Source organism: Lepisma saccharinum, chromosome 11, assembly GCF_977018435.1.
Source record: "Lepisma saccharinum chromosome 11, izLepSacc3.1, whole genome shotgun sequence".
Taxonomy (NCBI): Eukaryota; Metazoa; Arthropoda; class Insecta; order Zygentoma; family Lepismatidae; genus Lepisma; species Lepisma saccharinum.
This window is the reverse complement of record NC_139239.1, coordinates 85,847,225-85,870,286: the sequence shown is the minus strand read 5'-3', so window position 1 is coordinate 85,870,286 and position 23,062 is coordinate 85,847,225. Positions and strand designations below refer to the sequence as shown.

The window sequence follows — 23,062 nt, the reverse complement described above, 5'->3', positions numbered from 1 at the left end:
TAAAAGCTGAGACTGAAAAAGGGCACTCAACACAAACAAGGGCAAAACACAGGAAAACATACACCCAGCCCTACGAAGATTATACTGGCCGTATATCTAGACGGCAGAGCCTCGTTAGTCTGCAAAATGCAGTCCAGGGTGTACTACGTGGAAGCGAGGTTGACAATTTGGTGTACTTCGTGGAAGTACGCCTTAGACATCACTATTATTCTGCTGTCCGAATAAACATTGGAGTTTCGACTCCAATTAAAAATTGAACAGTAGACCTACATGAAAACGAGTTGCATATTCAATTCTGCGTTCAGCTAATTTTATTCAGCATGCCTTCGATTTTTTATCGATGTGAAAGCACAAAAGGATTTTTGGAGTTTTCCAAACGACCGCTCCCTTTGAAATTCTATAAATAAAAAAGATGTGGTCTGATCGCGATGCAATTTTAATACAGTGGAGGTAGAAAGGTTTTAAATACAGTTCTAAATTTTCAGATTTTTAAAAATCGGCCGCAAAAAGGTTCTTATCAATTTTGGGATCATTTTTTTCTTAGTAGTAGTCTTGCAAATACGAAATTGGTCTTGTTTGGAAGTTTTAAAACCCAATATCATTATTAATTCACATTCCTAGGTTGCGTTATTTGTGTTGTGCTATTTTTTTATACAATGTGATGACCTTGGGAGTGAATTAATTTATGTTTAAACACTGCAGGTAAAAGTGACAACAGAGATATTCAGAAAAACAGATGCTATCTGGAAACGAGATACGCGTCCGGTCGGCTTCCTCTCGAACTGTGTCAGATACCGGAATGGCGTTCGAATGAAGACTTCAACTATACAGTCATGCTCGCTGGACAATCGGTAGCACTGCGAAACTCCTGATGATGTTTTCATGTGATGACAGGCGATTTTCGCGAACCACTTTCATCAACGCAGGGCGGTGCTTTTCTGTCATTACACGTGGCCTACCCGACCGTGGTTTACTTGTGGTTGTGCCTTCATCTTTCCATTTCACGACCACGTCACTAGCAGTAGCTTGGACACATGAAGAAGTATTCAAATGTCTCCGATCGATTTCCTGCTCTTGTGACAACCGATAACTAGATCACGTTCAAAGTCACTGAGCTCCTATGCCTTACCCATTCTGCTCGCACTACAGAGTGTTCCAAAATAGTGTTTACACTCTTTGAATGTTAATAACATAGAAAATATTAAATATAACTTGACTGGACTTTTTGTATTTGAAGCTGCAATATCTACGAGTACATTGAGTGTGTGTGGGAACGTGTGTATGCATTCTGTTGAGTTTTAGTTCCATCACAGCCTTCTAGGCGGTAGGCATTTGTGTACCCAAAGTGGCAGAGGTGAGCAATGTAAGAAGTGTCAAAACACCACCCAGATCTCCCAATTTAAAACCGTTAGATTTTCTACCTCTTGGAAACTGAAGAAGGATGTTTAGGATACCCCACAAAGTCATGGCCACTGGATGATACTACCTGTGCTTCCCTTCCTGTGGAAACCATATCTGCTGTTTGTTGATTTGTTGATCTGTTCTATAACATTGCAGATAAAGTATTCCCGCCAATGAACATCTATAACTTTAATGTATGAGACACACAAAACAGTTAATAATTGATATGTTTCCATATTAGCGTTCAAAGGGTGTAAACACTACTTTGGGACACTCTGTACTTCGCACTGAACAATGCATAGCTTCGTGCTCCTCTTATGTTGGTCATAGGTGTACGGGGTGATCTTCCACCTAGTACACCCAATTGCCAATCTCACTTCCACCTAGTACACCCAATTTGTCACCCTCACTTCCACCTAGCATACCCAATTGTCAGCCTCACTTCCACGTAGTACACCCTAGACTGCATTTTGCAGACTAACGAGACTCTGGCGTCTGGCCCTATGGCAAGTATAATTCTGTTGTTCTACGTTTTGCCGTTATGTGTGCTGAGTGCCCCTTTACAACCTCAACTTTGAAACGAAGTCAGATTATTTTAATATTTTAGTTACACGACATTACAGTTATGTTATTTTAGTTATGGTAAGGGGCTGAACCCAGTGTAACGTGACGGGTACAATACAGCCTAAGTGCTAACTTAAAACTTTAAATTCAAATTCAAAACTTGTTGGTCAGGTCATAGCAAACCTCTAGAGGTCAGTTTAAGGGTTAGATATAAGTGTCCGGATACTTTTGATCAGATAGTGTATCTAATGGTTCCTTGTGTTGAGTAAACTCTTGCCACGCAGGTTCGTGTGACGTAGTGAAGTTGCTTAAAACTTACCATATTAACGACGACTAAGATAGGGCATTTTCATAAAACTGTTAAAGTTCTTTCTAATGTTGAACCAACAGTGTTTCATATTATGTCCAATACTTGTAAATATACTGCATGCGCATTCAATTCGAAAGCATGTGTGTAGTAAAGTAAGAAAGGACGTGAATTTTGTTTAGATTCGGTTCTCCTTTACTTGAAACAAATATTAGTGTCCTTTCCGCATCAGGTTATGATATGTATGCAATTACGGCTAAAATTACACTAATGCAGCCTACAGAGGAATGGGATTCTGGAGGGGTACCACACTATTTTGTATAAGTCAAATGAATAAGTATAATGAATTCCCGTATGAACTTTCGTCAAGTCTTTTAATCCCCAATCAGAGGGTGGAGTCCGCTTATGTTTCGTCCATCTTGGAGAAATTTTGAAAATATGACCAGTCGCATATCATATTCTTCCTTCAGTAGCGACAATTTCCTTTAAGTAAAACCGGTCTTTGTGACCAACAGCAAGGTCTACAGCCTTTCTACGAACCAAAAGCTGATAGGAAGATTCTATGGGGCAAAACATGCAGACGCTATTTCACTGGCCCGTAGCTAGATATTTGGGCGCCCTAGGCAGGATTGTGCCCCCCCCCCAGCCATCTCGTCCTGCACTACCAAGCAGTGACGTTTTATGTACGTCATTTGTTATTTCCTTCTTAAGCCATGTCTTGGGCCCTCCCCGATAGCGCAGTGGTTGCGTCGTCGCCTTGTAATCAAGGGGTCCCAGGTTCGATACCTAGTGGAAGCACATAGTGGTTCGGATCCCACTTTAAAATGTAGGTCCAGTCCCGATTAGCCTTACTGTGCATACAGTGGACAAATTTCGAAATGAGGAAACAAAGAAAAACTCATTAAAAATAATAGAGGTTACATTTAAAGATTATCATATTTAAGAATATTTCAGTTGTGTCTTAGTGTGTGAGAAATATCTTTAAAAACGGAGTTACTATTCTTTGAGAAACAGAAAATTCCAGAAACGTGTTACCAGAATATAACCTTACAATTAAAAGAAGGAATAATTAAAATAAATAATACAGTCTACAGTAGGCTATATTCTCAGTAAAAAAAATTGTAATTTAAAGTTAAGCATCTCTTCTTGACAAAAATAACATCGTTATACAAAATATTTATAAAACCCGACTGATATCTCAGAAAGAAAATAATTGGAATTTAAGTTTTATTTCTTTCAATGAAGTAAAACCCTCAATTGCTCCATCCAAAATAACCATTTTTGCAATTTCTTTCTCGATTTGCAATATTGAGAGATAATTTAACATTTCCTAAACCCTTGACGATCTTAGGTACTTTTTATTATTAATTTTAGCCTGGAATAAGTAATAATGTTGTGGAACTTCATGGTTACGAAATCGTAAGAAGAGATCGAACTCGATGCAACAGGGGTTGAATCTGCTTTTATATCAAAGGAAGTATTGGAAAATAGTAGAAATTGACATTTTTTAAAAAACTAGACGAACAAATCGAAATATTAGTGATCGAAATTTCTTGCAAACTAAAAGGCATTCAAATTGTAAAAAAGCCAACGAGAAAATTGCCACATCGGAGTCCCTAATAGACGTTATAATATGTTCTAAAAAGCCAATGGTTTTATATGTAAATCAACAGTCATTGCCAGGTTTATCTGATCATTTGAAGTTTTTGCAGTATTTGAGGTTTATAATAGTGTAAAAAAATCGAAAACGAAATTTGTCCGTTACAGTGTCTTCAAACAACTAGAGATCAGCAAGTTCAATGAGGATGCAAAAAATTCAGGCTGGGAGGATATAGAAGAATGTGAGGACGAAAATAGCCAGGTCGAAATGATAAATGATGCAATACTATTGATGGCGAACAAACACATCCCTGTTAAAACGTGCAGAGGGACAAAGCGTCCCACACCATGGATAAATAACACCGTTCGTGAATTTTGGAAGCTTAGGGACTACTATCATTTGAAATGCGTAAACACCGGCGATAACGATAGCCTTGCTAGCTACAAATACTTTAAAAACAGAACTAAAAAAATAGTGCGAAACAGCAAGTTTCACTAATATAAATCTGCAATCGATAAGAACATAAATCATGCGAAAGGAATGTGGGTGACCCTGCGTAAACATGGCCTAATAGGTAGCAAAGATGTCAGTCAAGATATTCCCGAAAACATACTAGATCCAAATAGCATTACTGACTACTTTATATAAGCATCGCAGAGTGAAGCTGACCAGGGTGTGCTGGAAAAAAATTGCAACACATTTTTGACCCTCAAACCGCTAAATTCATTTACCTTTACTAGATTGACCACTCAAGACATAAGGAAGGCATTCAGGAGGATACGTAATAAAGCGTGTGGAGACAATGGCATAAACTTAACCATTAAAATTATTACTTCCATTTTGCCTAAATGCTATAACAGTCATAATAAATAACTACCTAGCACAGGATATCTTCCCAGAAGCGTGGAAAAAGGCAATCGTTTTACCACTCGCAAAATGCAAGCCTGTTCAAAATGTGAATGAGTATACTTCTGATAATGTCAAAAATTCTAGAGCTTATTGTACACGAACAGCTATTCACACACGTAATAGCTACATCTAGTTTTCCAAAACATCAATCTGGTTTTCGGCCCAATCACAGCACCACAACACCCATTCTGAAACTTGCTCATGATGTACAAAAAGCTATCGATGAAAGCAAAATCACCTTACTTGTATGCCGTGATTTCTCAAAAGCATTCGATTGCGTGAACCATGAAGTTCTACTCCCTAAATTACGTAGTATTGGGGTTAACAGAATAATTGGTTTGGATTGTACCTTTCTGGCAGGAAGCAGCGCGTACAAATCAGAGGCAAAAATAACTGCTCCTCCGGGTGGTTAAATATTCGAAACGGAAGGAAACTTCCCAAGGAAGCATTCTTGGACCTCTCCTTTTCTCCATTTATGTAATGGACTTGCATAAGAGCCGCTCGCATTCGAAGTATCACCAATATGCTGATGATACTCAGATATACATACATACAAGGATACACGAGTTCTCAAATGCAGCATCACAACTACAAAAAGACCTTAACGCCATAAGTGACTGGGCACAAACTAACATACTAAAATTAAACCCAACCAAGTCAAAATTTGTCATAATAGGAACGAAATTTCTGGTAAAAAAGCTTACACAGATAACATGATTCTCCCCAAATTGAATAACCACCCATTAAATTTAGAAAATACTGTTACAGTCCGGCCAAGGAAGACGAAACTAGCTGGACGATTCCAAACGCGAGAGGGAAGCAGGGAGAAGAACTCGCCGAACTACCCTGTGGTATTTCGCTTGTGTGGTTTTGCTTGTTGTGTTTATTACCGCTTTCTGTGTTGTGTTTGTGATTTGTGATGGCTCTTACAATTGGCAACAAACCGTTTCGAATGGAATGAGGAAAATTGGGAAGTTTTGGCCCTTTTGTATATTCTAAAAAACACCCTCGTTTTGCTAGAAAATGTGACAAGCCATTCAGTTACTACATTTATACTTATAATACTATATACAACATTATTATTAAATACTATCCTGCACATTTGTGCTAATTATAATATTTACTAAGAAGATCAATTTAATTGAATGATCTAAAATAAAGCTACTGCTTTACAAACAAGTTTATCTACTAATGTGACGATATGAATATTTTCCTGATACGTTCTGTTTGATGATATAGTGTATGACTTACCTAACCCTTACATAATTCGTAAACATCTCTGTATGTATTTTGGCGGCGATGTTACTACGTTGAAACTTCATTGCTGTTTCTACAGCAGACGATTTTCAAGGAACCCGCTTCCTGTCCAAAGCTCCGTCACCCCTATTTAGCCACTGAACGCGCCCGGTTGGCGCATGCGCACTTCCGTCCATGGTCTCGGCTAAGGCAGCCAATAACCTTGGCTTTATCATGGATTCCCACAAAGAATGGTCAGGTCATATTTCAGCGCAGTAAAAAAGCCAAAAAATCTCTTCGAGACTCACATTCCTTGAAGAATATTGTAGTCATTGAGGTTAAACAAAAATGTGCGAGAGTCTAGTTTTATCACGATTAATCTACGGAGCCACAGTTGCTTTCAAAAAACAGCTCCATACTAAAAAAAAAGGGACCACATTTCGAAATACTCAGTTTGAATTGGCTTAGCACCAAGAATTTCGCGAAATACCAATTATTAACTTTAGCACATAAAGTACTAGGCATATCTCTTTGAGAAACGTTAGACAAATTTGAGCAGACATGAACATGTAACACGACGAAAAAAAAATATTGTTAGTTCCAGTATATAATACGACCACCTACGGAAAATCATTTACCGTAACTGCCACTATAAAATGGAATTTCCTCCCAACCTCCCTAACATCCATGAACAGCCATAAGCTATTTAAAAAGAATCTCAAACAGTATCTACTGGCAAGGCAACGAAATACTTAATCGCGAGCAACTTTTCAATAAAAAAAATACTCACTATAACATTTAGCAACTGTGTGCATATAAATCTTATAATTTCATTATTTTATTTCACTTCACTATTACTAGTATACCTATATTATTTCTTTGATCCAGATTACTGAATTACTAAAGACAAACACGGTGACAGAAACATCTTGTGTTTTACGTGTGTGTGTGTGTGTGTGTGTGTGTGTGTGTGTGTGTGTGTGTTTGTGTGTGTATATATAAAGTTGATGCTAAAGGTATTTTTCAAATAGACCTTCGCAGATGTAGAGCTCTAACAAAACATATAAATATGTTCCTCAGATAAAATAATTGCTTCGGTAATGCGTATCAAGTTGCATATTCCTTCCCTCATCAATAACCATGGGAATTGGAGCGTAACCAGGGGAAGAGACCAAAGAAGAAGTGAGCGGACGAGTGCTTCAAAACCAAAAGATCAACGAACTGGAAAAATAAATTACACTGAATCTAAAGGAGGCTTCAACGAGAAAGCAGATTCAGTACGTCCTTGTCTACTCACCGAATTACCCAGACTCACACTTGAAATAAAAGAAGACTAGTCCCCAGATTTTCCTAGTTAGACATAAAAAGGACATACTTGTAACAGTTCAGACTCAACCAGCAGCACACAAGGTTTCCTCTTCGGAGAACGCTTCCTAACTTCAGGGACAAATTTTTAAAAAATCGTTTTCGCTGCAGGGAGCACAGGATCATCAATGATATTGAAACTCCAAGAACTCTCTCATGACGATTTGCTTAGCACCAATCAGAGATGAATTATATACCACGAATTTTTGTCTAGCCGGGGGAAGTACCAGGTTACGTTCCGCTAATAATAATAATAATAGTAATAATAACATTATTATTATCATTATTAATGGTGGTTGTGGGAGTAGTAGTATCAAAGACGTTATTATCCTAGTTAATCACCCAAAAAGGGGGCAGAAATCGGTGAAAAGCATTTGTTCTGGAACAAACTATTTGAAATATTTTTTCAACACGTTCAATTTCACATTAGCTAATAATTAGAAACAAGCACACAAACTATGCTCTTGAAACACAGAAAATTCGTGACGAATATTATTATTTTTGCATATATGACATGTAGGCTACAACTTTCAAGTACAACATAGCTATTATGTTTACAAATATTCAATATGTTAACACTAAATGGTGTACGTATTCAAAGTATCTATAATATATATATATATATATATATATATATATATATATATATATATATATATATATATATATATGACATGGTACATTACATAATCAATTCATCCGCCTCATAACAAACCAACAGCAAAAATTATATAAATTGTCTCTCCAATTTGCCTCGATCCGTTTCCTCCAAGCAATTGTTCATGCATTTAAGACAATACTATTTAGCAGCAACGGTCCAGAAAACGAAGGCCAAAATTGGGTAGGTTGTCGGAAAAAATTAGGGGAAAGCTGAATTTTGGAGTATTGTTAGACTATCATAAAATATGTATTTTCCGAAAAATCCCCACCCCTCTTCCCGTAGCTTCCCCTCTACGCCCCCTGAACATTCAATATGCAGTATTTTAGTACGTCAATATCTCTGAAACTAGTGGACATATCGGGACTTTTTTAATTTCAGTGACAACATTACTCTTTATAAATTTGGTCCTCATCATGTTTTAAATATTATTATCAATGGTTTTTGAGTACTTTTAAGACAAAATGAAAAATTGTAAATTTTTATACTTATTTTTTTCTTTTTGGCACTGTATTTTCGTTACTAATGATAACATTGAAAAATTCTCCGAACAGAAGTTGTAGAGTATAAAATTATATTTCATTTGATATCAATAATGACAAGCTTGCTACTAAAATTTGCCCTGTAGCGAGTAAAGTTTGAACGCGCGCGCGCGCTTTCACTCGCTATGTGCGCTCCCCTAATCTCATTGCGTTCAGCAAAAATGCACACATTTTGATGTTTCTGTTCATATGTGCTACATTTAAACAATATTGTTACTATTTTGTAACATTTTAAAGTAGCCCATGTGTTATAGATGGATATAATATGCAATTTTAATTGTCATATTTTGAAAATATCAAAATAACCTGCATGCAAATATTTGCATTTCTTACCTTAGAAATATATCATTCTTGTCTGTCTCTGTCATTCTCATATTGTTGAACTCTACACATGATTGCTTCAAGTACGTTTTCGTAGCTTAGTTACACTCCGTACGGGGAATCTGCGGAGCAGCACCGCACACAACGTAGAGAAGGGGAGAAAGCGAGTGGAAGGAAAAAACCGTGCACGCTGCTGCAAACACAGTCATTGGTCGAACCCTTTCGAGTCAAACTTGCGCAGATGACTTGTTTTTGTTTAGTCTGTTTGGCTAAAACTAGTGGATTACTGATAAAAGGATAGAATGGATTACCCTACTGTAGAACGGTTGTGGATTGCATCGGCGCTGTTGTTAATCCAAAAGATGGTCCATAGATTAGATTAATTCACTTCACTGGAATCAATAAGGTATGGAGAAGAAGGACTAGAGCCTGAAACTCTTAATGCGTTTACAAAGACAGCAAAGAAGAAAATTGGATGATATGACTCTGTACGGATCAATAGCAATAACTAATGTGATAATATCAGCTGTGAGGCAATGGCCATTTCAATCCAATCACCAATTGAAATTTCACTGACATTAACGTTCCTTTGGCTGTATGGATGGTTGGATGGCGTAGTGTTAACGTCGTCGACTTATTTCCAAGAGGTCTAGGGTTTGATACCCGGTGGAGGCTCATAGTGGTTCGGATCCTACTTGAAACTGTAAGTTCAGTCCCGAGTAGCCTTTCTGTGTATAAAGTGGCCTTAAAACCAAACTCAAACAAACTAAACACCTTATTGATGTTCTGTCATGTTCCAGTTGTTGAAAAGAAACAAAGAAAGCAGGACTTGAGAGTGAATTAATCAAGGACTATAGAGATCTTCAGGATAGCGCTTGAAGTGAAAAATGTTATTTTGGGGATGTTTGGACGAGCCATGGGGTTAGCTGGCGGATGGAGGTGCTCCTATGATTTAACATGGTAACAATTAGGCAGCTGGGAGGATACTTTGCGAAAATCTTGCTAGCGGGGGATAACATCCCATCCCATCCACCCTCACTTCGAGCACTGCCTCAGGGCTCTTTCAGAAACAACATCAATTGTGTCGTCACTATTTTTTATAGCTAAGAGGTTTGAAAGGACAACCAGGCTAATGCATCCAACAAAGGGAGACTAGCTAATGCTGATGCTCAGAAATTTGTTTTAGGGGTAGTTCTTGAAGAAGCGGTTGCTGTTGTTGGCATAATTCAGGTGGGTATGCAAATATTGATGATTAGTCAATAGTTATAATAGTTGGATCAGATGTGGATAAGTGGTCCTGCAGTTGCACTGACACCGAAGTCTCCTGTCTTTTACAGTATCCAAAAACTCATTCGCCGAGATGATCATATATATGTTTCCTCATGGCCATTATATGGCTTCTTTTTTGAGGGCGAGTGGGGTTGGAGAAGACAAAAGCAGTATGTATAACTTGTTATCATCTAATGCAAAAGATCACGCAGCTATCTTCAGCCAAGGAGAACGCTCTCAAGAAGAATTGATTACAAAAGGGAAAAAAGGTTTATTCTTGCCTTGTTTGGATTGAGTAAATACAAACATCTAGATCAGGTTCGTAACTTCAGCTTCATAATTCAAACAAGCAAATAGTATTAGAAAGCTCATTCTGACTTGGCTAAGCTCCCTCGGACTGCCTCAGCAGAATGTCAATACATCTTTTATGATGGTCTAACAATACACCAAAATTCAGATTTCCTCTAATTATTTTCGACAAAAATCCTTCGTTTACTGGGCTATTTGGTTCTACTTCTCTCTCTGGTAATTTAGAATGCATTACAGAAAATAATGATATTGCGGGCGATACGAGTAAGAAAATTTTTATATCCATACTTTTGCAAACTGAAAACAATATTGATTTTGTAGGGCGCAAATAATTTCAGATCGTTCGGTTCCCAGGTCCGACTCCCGCTAGCTATGGCTCTGAACTTGGCGACACTGTAAGAAAAGCAGGCATTGCAAGCGAAGCGAGTAAGCAAGTTTTACGAAATGTATTTTAGTTTGCATTAAATTTGAAATCGAGGGTGGCGATTACCAATCTGTTCCCCTCATACAGGTGCCCTTGGCCAACTGGAAGAAAAATGCAACAAATACGTGAAAACTAATTCCATTTTTAGGATCCTTTTATCCTGCTACTCTTAGTTTCTGCTAGCCTTGCTGTTTTTCTTTTACTTCAATGTTTGCCCCTCCTTGCCCCTCCCCCCTTCCCGTAGAATTGATTTCCGTCCAAGATTGGGATTATGAATTTCACTTACTTTTAATGTGAAAAGTAAAATTCGTTAATTTTAAGTTTTTTTACCATCCATTGTTGAATTTTTTAAGATTCTCTCAGCCTCAACAAATAAGGACGGGAAAGCCGCCAAACCTCATTATCACATCACCTCCTATGTGCTAGATTAAGAATGTGTGTGACAACCGGCATCCAAACCCAATAAAACCCTTTATGACACTGTAAAGTGGGATCCATGAGTATTACCGGTCCAATAAGAGCTTCAAGAATTAAAAGAAAACTCAAAACAAGCTGTTGACAACTTCTGCACTAGCATACATAAGAATCCATCGCTTAAAAACACACAGGATGTAAGAGAAAAATTAATGAAAATAGTCATGGACAATTTGCACGGTAATACTCATCGATCCCACTGTACATGGCATGTACAGGTCAAAAAACTTAATTAAGAAAATCAGCAATAAATGAACCGAAAATTAAAATCATTTGCACTCAGTGGCGGCGATTAGGGGGGTGAGGGGCACAGTTGCCCCTCCACTTTTTTGCCACTTTTGCCCCCGCACCATGATAAACCTTATCTACGAGGGAAAGTAAACTGTCTTTTCCCCCAGTTTTGGCACCTTGCCCCCTAGTTTTCGAATCCAATCGCCGCCACTGTTTGCACTTATCTCATTGTGTAGTACTTGTGACGTTTTTTTCTACGCATTGTATTTTCGCGTGGAAAAACGTCACAATTTCTCATTTTATTCGTACACCTTGCGTCTTGGTTGTTTTTCCCTGATTATAATTTATCACGCTAGAGGTCTCCACCGACCCCTCGGCCCGTGCTCGATTCCCGAGCAAAAAGCAACGCCAGTTCCGATCCTGTAATCTTCGCGATAAGAACGACGTGACTTTGGGTCACGAGTGTGGAGAGAATTTTCTGTGCGCCGCATGGTTAAGTGTGCAAGTTGCCTCGCTGGCGAGACTTAACCCCATTCTGATTTCTTCCTTTTTTGCGCGCACCATGAATTAGTTTTCTCTCTCTACGAATATTGGACATTATATCGCGAAGCAGTATTCATTCCTTTCTCTGATTAGTTCTACACGTTACATGGAAAGCTGCGTTTGACGAATGTACGAAGCTGATCGCTGCCCAGTTTGATTTGGGTGTTTTCTCCAATAACACGAATCAGTATCCATGTTGGTGATTGAATACGAACCCAGAGATGTTCCTATGTGTGACGCCAATATCCTGAAGACGAGACGTGAAGGAAGCCACGACTTGTAGTGTCTTACCGAACCTGGTTGTGAGAGATTGCTGTCTGGTAGGTACTCTATGCGAAATCTAATGGAGGTATGTACAGTGTTGTTTTCTCCCTCCTTTTGATTGCAAAAAAATGCAAGTTCGCGGACTGTGATGGATTGGAATATGTTTAACTTAATCGAATCAAAAATATAAAGAAAGAGTGTAATACGACTAAACGACAAATCGACGAAAAGGCTAGTTGCTTCAAAATCGTTATTACAGTACTTCGTCTCACCGGTAGTGTCAAACTACCTTTTGATTGCGCATTAATAGTAACGCGAATGAACTTGAGGCATTTTTGCCAGAATTGCAAGCGTAGACCCTGGCGTACGCGAGCTATTTGCTATTTACAATTGCGATTTCCTAAAAATGTAAAATAAGACGCACACGGAGGTGGGCACTAATAAATAAGTAATTACTGGGAGCATCAAATAGTCATAGAAATTATAAGATTGTTTATTGCCAAAAGAAATGGAAATGAAGTAGAAATTACTATCGGGGGGGGGGGTTATTCGCCTAATTTGGGGAAAAGTGGAGGGTTATCGTTTGGATGAACATTAAGAAAATTCAGTCTATGGGGTGGATGCTTACGTAATTTATCCTAGTTGGGGGAGGGTATAAAAATTTTATTAACTGTAGGATAACGTCAATCCACGTTCCTCCACTTTGAGTACTACTCCCCTCCCTCGGAAAAATCTCGCAGGCACCCTTGGTAGTACTTATATAATAATATTATGGAATTTTATGAAAATCGACGAAATAAAAGCTTTCGTATTACAAAAATATTTGACAGTCTGTCCTGGAAATCGACGGATGTGAACTCAATAACATTCAATAATCAAAAGTGGATCGATTGATTGGTTTGGTTTATTTTACTTTGCTTTCTGCCACTTTTGGCTAATCGCGATAAAGAACACCAATGCTCAGTTCGGGATTCGAACCCGGGACCCCTGGCGTCGTAGCACATTGTGGTAAGCACTGTGCCCCGTAGCCCGGACCTGAACACACGGTTCGCATTGTCCAAATTGCATGAATACTTGCAGTTCTCAATGGAGAACTCCGAGGAGATTTCTTCACCAAAATAGTTGCGCTATTATATAATGCTAAGGCCGAATCACACGGAACTGGATATCCAGTTAGATGGCGCTGAACTGGCTACGTCACCGGAAGTGATGCATAGGCGCCGATATCTTCAGATATTTGGGTGGGGGGGGCAAACCTAAGCAAAGCGTATAATCAAATTTATTTTCGTTTGCGGGGTGAGGGCAAGTTGTTTTTTTTTCTTTTTAAATCAACAGTAGAAACCAAAGAATGTACACACCTGAGTTAACCTTTGAAAAATTGTAATTACAATTACTAGCTCTGACAACAAAAATATACACATCAAGGTACATTGTTGATTGGGACAAAAAAATCACGAAATCTTATCGTCAGCTAGTCTTCAGATTGTCCGATTCTTTTTCATCATCGCTATGACTTCCTGAACTACATCTAAACCGCCATGGGCCTTAACCGCATCGATGCTTCATATGCCTAAAGCACCAGATAATTCCATTCCTGCGGCAGGTGCAAGAAAGATCCAACAGGCGTAATCCGAAGTAACACATTCATCGGTTTACACCGTACGAGGAATCTCATTTGTGCGAGGCAAGGGAAATCGCAGATTTCCTCACAAGCGGAACAGAAACTGTATTGTGTAATAAGCTAACATTTAAGACACATGAATTCTTTGTAGTCACTTGATGTTATTCTATTTCTTTCTAAAAATGGTAACATATGCGAACATCTTCCTCTATCGAACACGTAACAACTATGCACCCCATTTTGCATGACATGAGAAGGATGACGATTACATACATTTTGCACAAGAGTTTCCTCTTCCAAGGTTCTCCCACACAATCCCACTCCTTTCAGTTCCATAACAGTATTCAGTCGTAAGTATGCGTTGAAGAGATGAAGTACTTGTCCTCATCATCCTTTGAAAAATTACCGCTGTTTCCATACGGATGTCACTTATCAATGTAAGAATATGAAGGGAAAGCACAGTAGTTTTTCCTCTACTAAGCTCATATTTTAATATCCGTGGCATATGAGAAAAACGGTAAAGCTAGCCATGTAGAATTTGCAATGACAATACCTGAAAGAAATTGACAGGGATGGTTCAACAATGCCCAAGATATGGACAGGTAAAAAATATATCTCACTGCGGCAATAAATTGTCAGTTTTAGTAACGACAGAGAGTTAGTATTTTAGCTATGCTCGTCCAAAGAAGGGGCATTTATGATCGCAGAAGTAGTATCTCATACACCAGTGGTATTGAAACTGTGAGGCGCGTCTCCCTGGGGAGGCCCCGAACTTTCGAAGGAGAGGCTCGAGAACTTCCGAAAATATATATGTATTTTTTTCTGCAAGTTTAAAATGTGTTAATAAAAAATATATATGTATGCCTTCTTCTCTATTTCTGCAACCCACGTTGGTTGTTCATGGATATTGTCATCTCCCGTGTTCCTGAATTGAGAAAAAAAACTGAAGTGACATTGTACCTTGTTGAATGAAACCATGCCAATGCTGAAAACCTAATTGATAGGGCCTTCGTACAGAAATTGGCATAACTTTCTGATATTTTTCACAAACTAAATGTTCTGGCTACATCTCGAGAAGGTACGAGGGAATCCTGCACCCATCAAACAAGGTGTCAGCCTTCTGACTGACTGATTTTTCTTGTTTTGCTGATGTTGGAGTGCCGTTTCTTTGACTCCTATTTGAATGTTTCCCCCCTTTCTATTGGCGTTTTTGTTGTCTTTGTTTCTTTTCCTCTGCTACTGTCGCTAGAGGTGTTGGTCTTCTAGTTGTTAAGGGCTCACTGTGGTCCAGGGGTGCGATGCGTGAGCTTAAAGATTGCGTTGACTGCAGAGTTGCTGTGCCTTCTAAGGCTATCCCAGAATTTGGCTGTTTCTCGTCCTGACTGCATGATGCCACGCTGGTATGGCATATAGTATGGGTGGTCTTATCATTGTTTTGTAGAGTGATGTTCTCGTAGCTAGTGTGAGTTGAAGATTTCTGAACATTGCGTATAGTCCCCTACGTTGGTTTTCTTTGTGTTGAATTTCTACTACATGGTTTTTGATTGTCAATGTAAGTCCTAGATATTTGGCTGTGGTTGCGTGAGGTATTTGCTGCCCGAATAATTCCAGTGTTTTCTGTTCTTGTCTTCTGCGGGCAGAGATTACTGAAGTGCTCCTGGTGGCGTTGGTTTTGATGCGCCATCTGGTCGACCATATCTGGAACTCTTGGAGTTGCCTGTCGAGTGTCTTGTAGCATTCTTTTAGTAGTCTGCGGGATGCAAGGTGCTGCATCGTAGACGAAGTGCTGGGAAGCATTCTAGAGCTATCGGTATGTCCGCTGTATAAAGCACATATAGTATCGGGGCCAGTATGGAGTCTTGTGGAACTCCTGCCTTGATGCTTCTTACCAATGCTGATGTTCTTTGGAAGGTCGAGATGAATGTTCTTTTTCTAGGTAGCTGACTGTCAGATGAATCATCTGATTATATTTTCATTACTTGTATGTGTACCAATAGTAAATAAACAGCTGAAGATATTTTGTGTTGATCTTTAATGGCCACACCACATCTATGTATCTATTATTATTGAGGGGAAGGCGTGTGCAGATTTTGGCATCGGAGGGGAGCCACGACAGCTAAACGTTTGAAAATTCCCGCCATACATTCTCAACCTCCGCTATATTGGAGATCAACACTTCAGCGCTAAAGTGCTTTCAGTCAGTCAATAGCCGGAACGACAAGCACAAATGAATAGACACTACTACTTCAAATAATAATAAAATTCATGCTCAAATAACAACGGTGTTTATTATTATTATTATTATTATTAATAATAATATTAAAACACAAGATCGACCACGCCTGTCATTCCAGGAAATTAAATTCTCATCTACCTTAAAGAAATAGAACTTACTATTTTTTTTATTTTTCTAAATTTCCGAAAATGCTGATTAATCGTAACTCGTAAATACGCGATTTCAAACCGAAAATATTTCACTTTCCACTCGAAAATAGAAAATGCGTCAGTAATCTAGACGCATTCAGTCAACTTCAATGAACTAGGTTTTACAATCATGTTCAATCTGACATCATGAAAATATAATCAATAAAAACTATTTAATAATCCGGTCGAAACTAGGAAATGCGTAAGTAATCTAGAATCCGACTAAAAAATGGATTATTTTAATCTCAAAAACAATTGCGTGGCGTACCTGAGGGTTACATTACGATTGTTTGACACTCTATAAACAAATAGGAACCCTTTCAGTAGTGAATGATTTCTTCGATTATCGAATCATTAATATTTTATATTAATTTCCATATTAAGTTTCGGAAAGGAGAATTTTTAATATTCTATATATTAAGAAATCTTTGTTCCATAATGAAAAGTGGTATGAAATCAACTGTTTGTCATCCATCTTTAGCTTCTCCCCATCCATCTCTGTACTACGGAATCTGCGGGGCTGTTAGCGCACAGTGATCCAGAAACCAAAAATATCGGCAAAAATCTGGATCTCGATATTTGACCCCTAAATCAAAAACTACTTGTAAGACTTATATTTTTAATGCCAAATTGATACTTTGGGGTCACATATTTGAGGCGAGATTCATTATTTACATTTTTATTTTAAAAAAGTTTAATTTATGACCTATTTGAATAAATTCTTGGAAGCACAGTAACATGAAACAAGACCCTTGAAGCCTGAAATAGATTAAATAATAATAATATTATTTTTATTATCGTTATTATTAATAATTATGATTATTATTATATTAATATTAAAAGTAGTGAAAATATCGTTAAAATGAATTTATGCATAACAAATATTTAACGTCAAGTAAGCAAAGACTTTCTATCAAATCACTTTCAAGGTAAATTAATGACTTTTAAAGTATTATATAAACATTGTTCAAGAGTTCTGCTGTCTATCCTTCTCCTTCCTCCTTTGATTGCAAATATGAGTCTCTTAGGGCGTATTTTTCCAGTGATGTTCGTTATCGCTTTTGACTTCTCTCGCTACTTTTCAGAGACAGAGTAGAAGAAAAAGCAACTCCAACACACACACACATGCATGTTTACAGCACATCCTGGATCTGCCTATGGAGACAGGGTGCAAATAAAAGATGCACGTCAGATTCTATCGTCATCTTTAATTTTGATAGAACCTTCACTAAATTGGTTGGTATCTTTGTGCAGGTCATGAGTAATACGAGATCGTCGTTTTGTTATCAAAACCAATGTAGACGTTTGACCTAAGGTGCTTTGAGATTTCGAAGTATCGAGGCTCAACAATGTTTTTGTTACTTTCCTGCAACATATGGTGGCGGGCTATAAAGACTCTTATCATTAAACTCCACTGTTGTATTTCAGTTTTAAAAAGGCGGTAAAGTTATTAACAGTATGCAAACTGATAATTCACAAAAACAATATCGACAAGTAAATAAAATACAATAACACTGATTTGATTTAGTTTATTTTACTTTGCTTTTCTGCCACTTTTTGGCTAATCTGGAAGAAAAAATAATAGCATTCTGTACTGTAGCCTATATATAATAAGACTGTAAACTATATGCTTAAACGCAATAATTAAAATACGCCTGTCATATTTTGTTCAAAAAATGCCTTCTCTATTGTAATATGGTAGCTCTTTAATGTGAATTATGGGTACATCATCATCAGTATTCTAACATGAAAGGCATTCTTTTCTAAAGTTAATTGATTTCGTCCATTTTAATGGAAACATAATCCAAAGTTAATGCTCGACTGGACCTTAGGCAGCCATCAGGGAAAATTTTCCTCTCCTCTCAAAAACTCGCAGTGATATTCCAAAATATGAAAAATTACGTCAGCTTACAATTCCTTCTAGAGCATAGACGTGAATTTTCGTGTAGTTTGCTTTCACTGTTTTCTAAATATTCTCAATAGTTTCCCGATTGCGTAAGTCTATTAAACTATTGATAATATCTAGATAATGATATCTAGATATCATGTGATGCTGGGCTCACTTTCCATCGTAGCGATTCCACATATTTTTCCATTAGGAAAATATGGTAACATCTAAACTTTGAAAAGTGTACTTTCTGTTTTAAAATAAAATGTTAAATGTCGAAGGAAATTGGCTCGTTTTCCACCTATCGAAAAATTAGCAAACTTCCCGACTCTTGTCTGCCAGGCCAGGCTGTTGCGAATATTTCTGTATTGCTATTGTTCATAAATTCAAGGTAACGGAGGAGGCAAAATTCACGTGGTAGGCCTATCAGCCCTCGCCCCTTTGGGATGTGTGTTCCGACATTACACTCATGCAAGTGACTGTGAATAATTTGTTCTTGTTTTTTTTTCAATAATGGTATTTTTGTAATTTAATTGCACTTATATTAAAAATTATTGATTTTGTTTATTTTACTTCGCTCTTCTGCCACTTTTGGCTAATCGGGAAGATAAGGATGAGGGACTATAAGATGAAATCGATGAAAGGACACTCACAAAGAACACCCTTACCCAGGCCGGGATTCGAACCCGGGACTCATGGCGTAGTAGAGTGCTGTCCTAACCACTCTTTCTTTTTTAAAAAAGAAAAGGAATACCACTATTCGGTAGCATCCCCCGTTATTCACACATTTCTCAAACTTTAACACATCTCAATTTTTACTGTAGTCATTCCATGCCAAATCAACACAGATATGTGCAATTTCCAACCTGACCATCTCTGATTTTCATGAAATTTGAAGACTTGAAACTATGCATGGAACTTAGTAACTATGAAAATTTTTAGTCTCGTGCGTCTTGTAATTGTTAAATTATTCAAGGTCAAAGTTAGCAGAAATTGCCCTTTTTGAGCTTACTTAGCTATACTAAATGCTGTAACTCCGCCACTATTTCGCCTAGAAAGCTCAAATAAAGCTTATTGTACAGGGAATTGAACAAGCTTTCCAGTGATATATACCAAGCCTACCTTTCGATAAAAATATAATTTTGAATTTCTCAAAACATGTCATCACCAAAAATCGTGAAAAAAATATATTTGGTCCCTCATGCCATACTCTAAAACATATCAAAAAATCATTCTGGGACTGCAATGGCATCAGAAGATACAAAATAATATGTGTAACTATGTGACTGATAAAAGCCTCATTACATGAACTATGACGAGTCAAAAGTCCCTTAACACCCTATACAAAATGTAAAAGAGTTATCCTGGTCATGAAAGAAATAGGTTGGTCACAGGGAGATCCCTAACTAGTGTGTCAAGCGCAAGTCTGGCACATTGTTGACCCCGCCATATTGAATTCAACGTAAACATTCCAAAGGAAAGGGTGTGAAGTGATATACAAATCAAGCTAGAACTTCACGAGAAATGAAACGGCCAAGGTTTTTCCAAAGTATCTTTAACTAGCAAAAAGTTATTACTGCATGCTTGTAACCATTTTCTCCTTTTCGAGATGTTAAAAACAAAGTATTAAGAATGCTCCTAACGTGTTAGGAACTCGTCGAGATCACGCTGACATCTTGGGAGAGAAAGAAGTATACGCACCATTGTATATGATTTTAATCAACAACATTCACCAAATACTTGAATAGTGGAGAATAACGTGACACTTCCTTTGGAATGAAAAATTCTTCAGTGACGAGGCTAATTTTTATGTTCACGGTAAAGTTAATAAAAATTATATGCAATACCTGTGATTTAATAATCTACAGTAGACAGATCCCAGCCGAATGGTTGTAAGCTAATGATGTGGTATGGAGAACGGGAATGGTTGGTACATATTCAACAACGGAACCTTAAATGGGGAGGGCTTCTTGGATATGTTAAGTGAACAGGTTTTTCATCCTTGCTTACGGGATATGGCACTTTTCCAGAGTTTTGAAACAGGACAGTGTGTGACCACACTATGTGAACATTTTGGCAATTTCTTCATGGCAAATTTCTAGATAGATTGATGGGCAGACGGGGATCTATTAAAAGCCCTGCACATTCCCCACATCTAACATCTTAGGAGGACTTTTACCTTCAGAAACATTTGAAGAGAATGGTGCATGCACTAAAAGTCCCTGATATTGACCATCTGAGAGAAGGCATAGTTGCTGCCTGCGATGATGGTGCACCTGCTACGTACATTGCCAAATGTTCTATGCGAGTGTGCGAGACGTCAACGAGTGTGCTCACAGGAATATTGACAACACTATAATGTGCATATATTGTAAGTGAAAGATATGCGTATAACGTTTTGCTGCCTAAACATAAGTTGGAAAAACCTTCGCTGCTTCATTTCTCGTGAAATTCTAGCCTGATTTGATATATCACATCACCCCCTTTCCTTTGAAATTTTTGCGTTGAATTCAATATGGCGGTCAACAATATGCCGGACCTTCGCTGACACACACAGCTAGAGATCTCCCTGTGCCTAACCTATTTCTTTCATGACCAGCATAACTCCTTTACATTTTGTAGGGGGTGTTAAAGGACTTTTGACTCGTCATAGTTCATGTAATGAGGCTTTTATCAGTCACATAGTTACACATATTATTTTGTATCTTCTGATCCCATTGCAGTCCCAGAATGATTTTTTGATATGTTTTAGAGTATGGTATGAGGGACCAAATATATTTTTTTCACGATTTTTGGTGATGACATGTTTTGAGATATTTAAGGTCAAAGGTCAAGGTCACGTGACAAAATTATATTTTTATCCAAATGTAGGCTTGTTATATATCACTGGAAAGCTTGTTCAATTCCCTGTACAATAAGCTTTATTTGAGCTTCCTAGGCGAAATAGTGGCGGAGTTACAGCACATTTAGTATAGCAAAGCGGGTTCAAAAAGGGCAATTTCTGCTAACTTTGACCTTGAATAATTTAACAATTACAAGACGCACGAGACTAAAAATTTTCAGTTACTAAGTTCCATGCATAGTTTCAAGTCCCCAAATTTCATGAAAATCGGAGATGGTCAGGTTGGGGGCTGTGATGATTTCGCATGGAATGACTCTGTAATCTCGTTTTTACTCATTTCGGACAAACAGAAACATCCATGTCCTAGCCGAGATTCGAACCCAGGGGCTTCGTAACGCGCCCTGCTAACAACTCCGCTACGGAGGTCGACAACCACTCCGCCACGGAGTCCGGCCTAATTAAACAAAAAAGCATTATTGCAAAATTAATATTTGTTTTTTGTTTTAGTTAATGTTGTGTTGTGTTGTGATACCTGTGCAAGTAACAGTACATAATCGGTTCTTCGTTTTTATTAATGATAGTATTTTTTGTAATAATTATAAAACTGCACCTCCAGAAACAACAACGGAAACCGAATTAATTACAAAATTGTTTGTTGAATTTTAGTGATACAAAAAATGTTTGTGTCTGTAAGCTCACTCAGGAAAGTACGTTTCTCGTACGGCAAGGGTATGCTAAGGGTTAAAGTGTGAAAAAATAGTAAAAATATCCACAAGAATAAGTTCAAATAAATATAAAGTGCTTTGTATATATTTACCTTGAGTTGCACATGTCTCTGGACACCGAGCTGCGGGTCCTGCAGGCAGGAGGGCGGGATTTCAGGTGACCGCAGGAGCCAGAATGCGCGGGAGTCCAGTGCCCACTTCACGAGGCAGACGGTGGTGATCAGTGACCCACAGAACACAGCCAGCGTCACGATGCATGCCTTCAACAACACTTCACGCACCCTGACCAGGATACTCATGCAGACACGTCGTTAACTCGACTGTAAAGCGCACAACAGCGATTTTACGACCGTCCGACAGAAGAGCTTACAACCAAATGATTGTAAGATTAATTTTGCAGGTGCTCAGCAGAGGCGCTGGGTGTTGCGTTCGTTAGCTCTACCAGCACTTGGCGGCTTGACACAGATCCATCGGCGATACTTGGAGTTCGGTTACAGTTTACTTTTATCCCCTCTCCCCTCGTTCTCTGGTGCACGTCCAACGATGTGAGGTCAAGTGGAAATCCTTCACGTTGCCTATAAGTATTCCAGGTACACAAATTGACCTCAGATTTAGGAACGTTGTTCGTACGAGTTCGGCGCTGAATGAAAATGAAGGACATGTCTCTCGAACTCTCCACTCTGACTAAAATAATAGAATGTGGGCGTAAGTACGCGGGTTTTTCCGGCTCGGAGACAGTGACGGCCCCAACCTGATATAAGTGGGGGGACTACAGATTTCCGTTTCAAATTCTCGAGGGTCTTACTAACATGGCAGCAGTGTGCGAATTAACGGGGGAGATGCCAGAGAAAACAATTATCCCCGGCAAAAGAAAATTATTTTTATCGCTACCAGGGATGTTTTTATACCCCTCAATGAAAATTGGATTGAAAGCATATAGTACACAATTTCTTAAGGATGTAAAAAAACAAGCAAAGAAAATAATTCGTGTCCATTAATGGTCCAGTCATCAAAATTTTTCCTGCCAAAAGATATGCAACCTTGTGGATTAAAGGAGGACGCCATTCTGCAACTGACCAACCGTACTGAGTCTATACTTTTTATTTGATTTGGTGCTTTAAGTCCACTTTGTGAACAGTAAGGCT

General features: G+C 38.2%; 1 protein-coding gene across 1 annotated transcript in view; it reads right to left on the bottom strand.

The window, feature by feature from the left end:
- The window catches only part of LOC145995344 (epoxide hydrolase 4-like), a 106,705-nt gene extending 84,363 nt beyond the window's left edge, over nucleotides 1-22,342 (bottom strand). Inside the window, exon 1 of the mRNA XM_083131955.1 lies at nucleotides 22,010-22,342. Coding sequence (XP_082988081.1) covers nucleotides 22,010-22,216 — 207 coding nt within the window. The 5' untranslated portion in view covers nucleotides 22,217-22,342. The remainder of the gene's footprint in view (nucleotides 1-22,009) is intronic.
- Nucleotides 22,343-23,062: the final 720 nt, after the last annotated feature.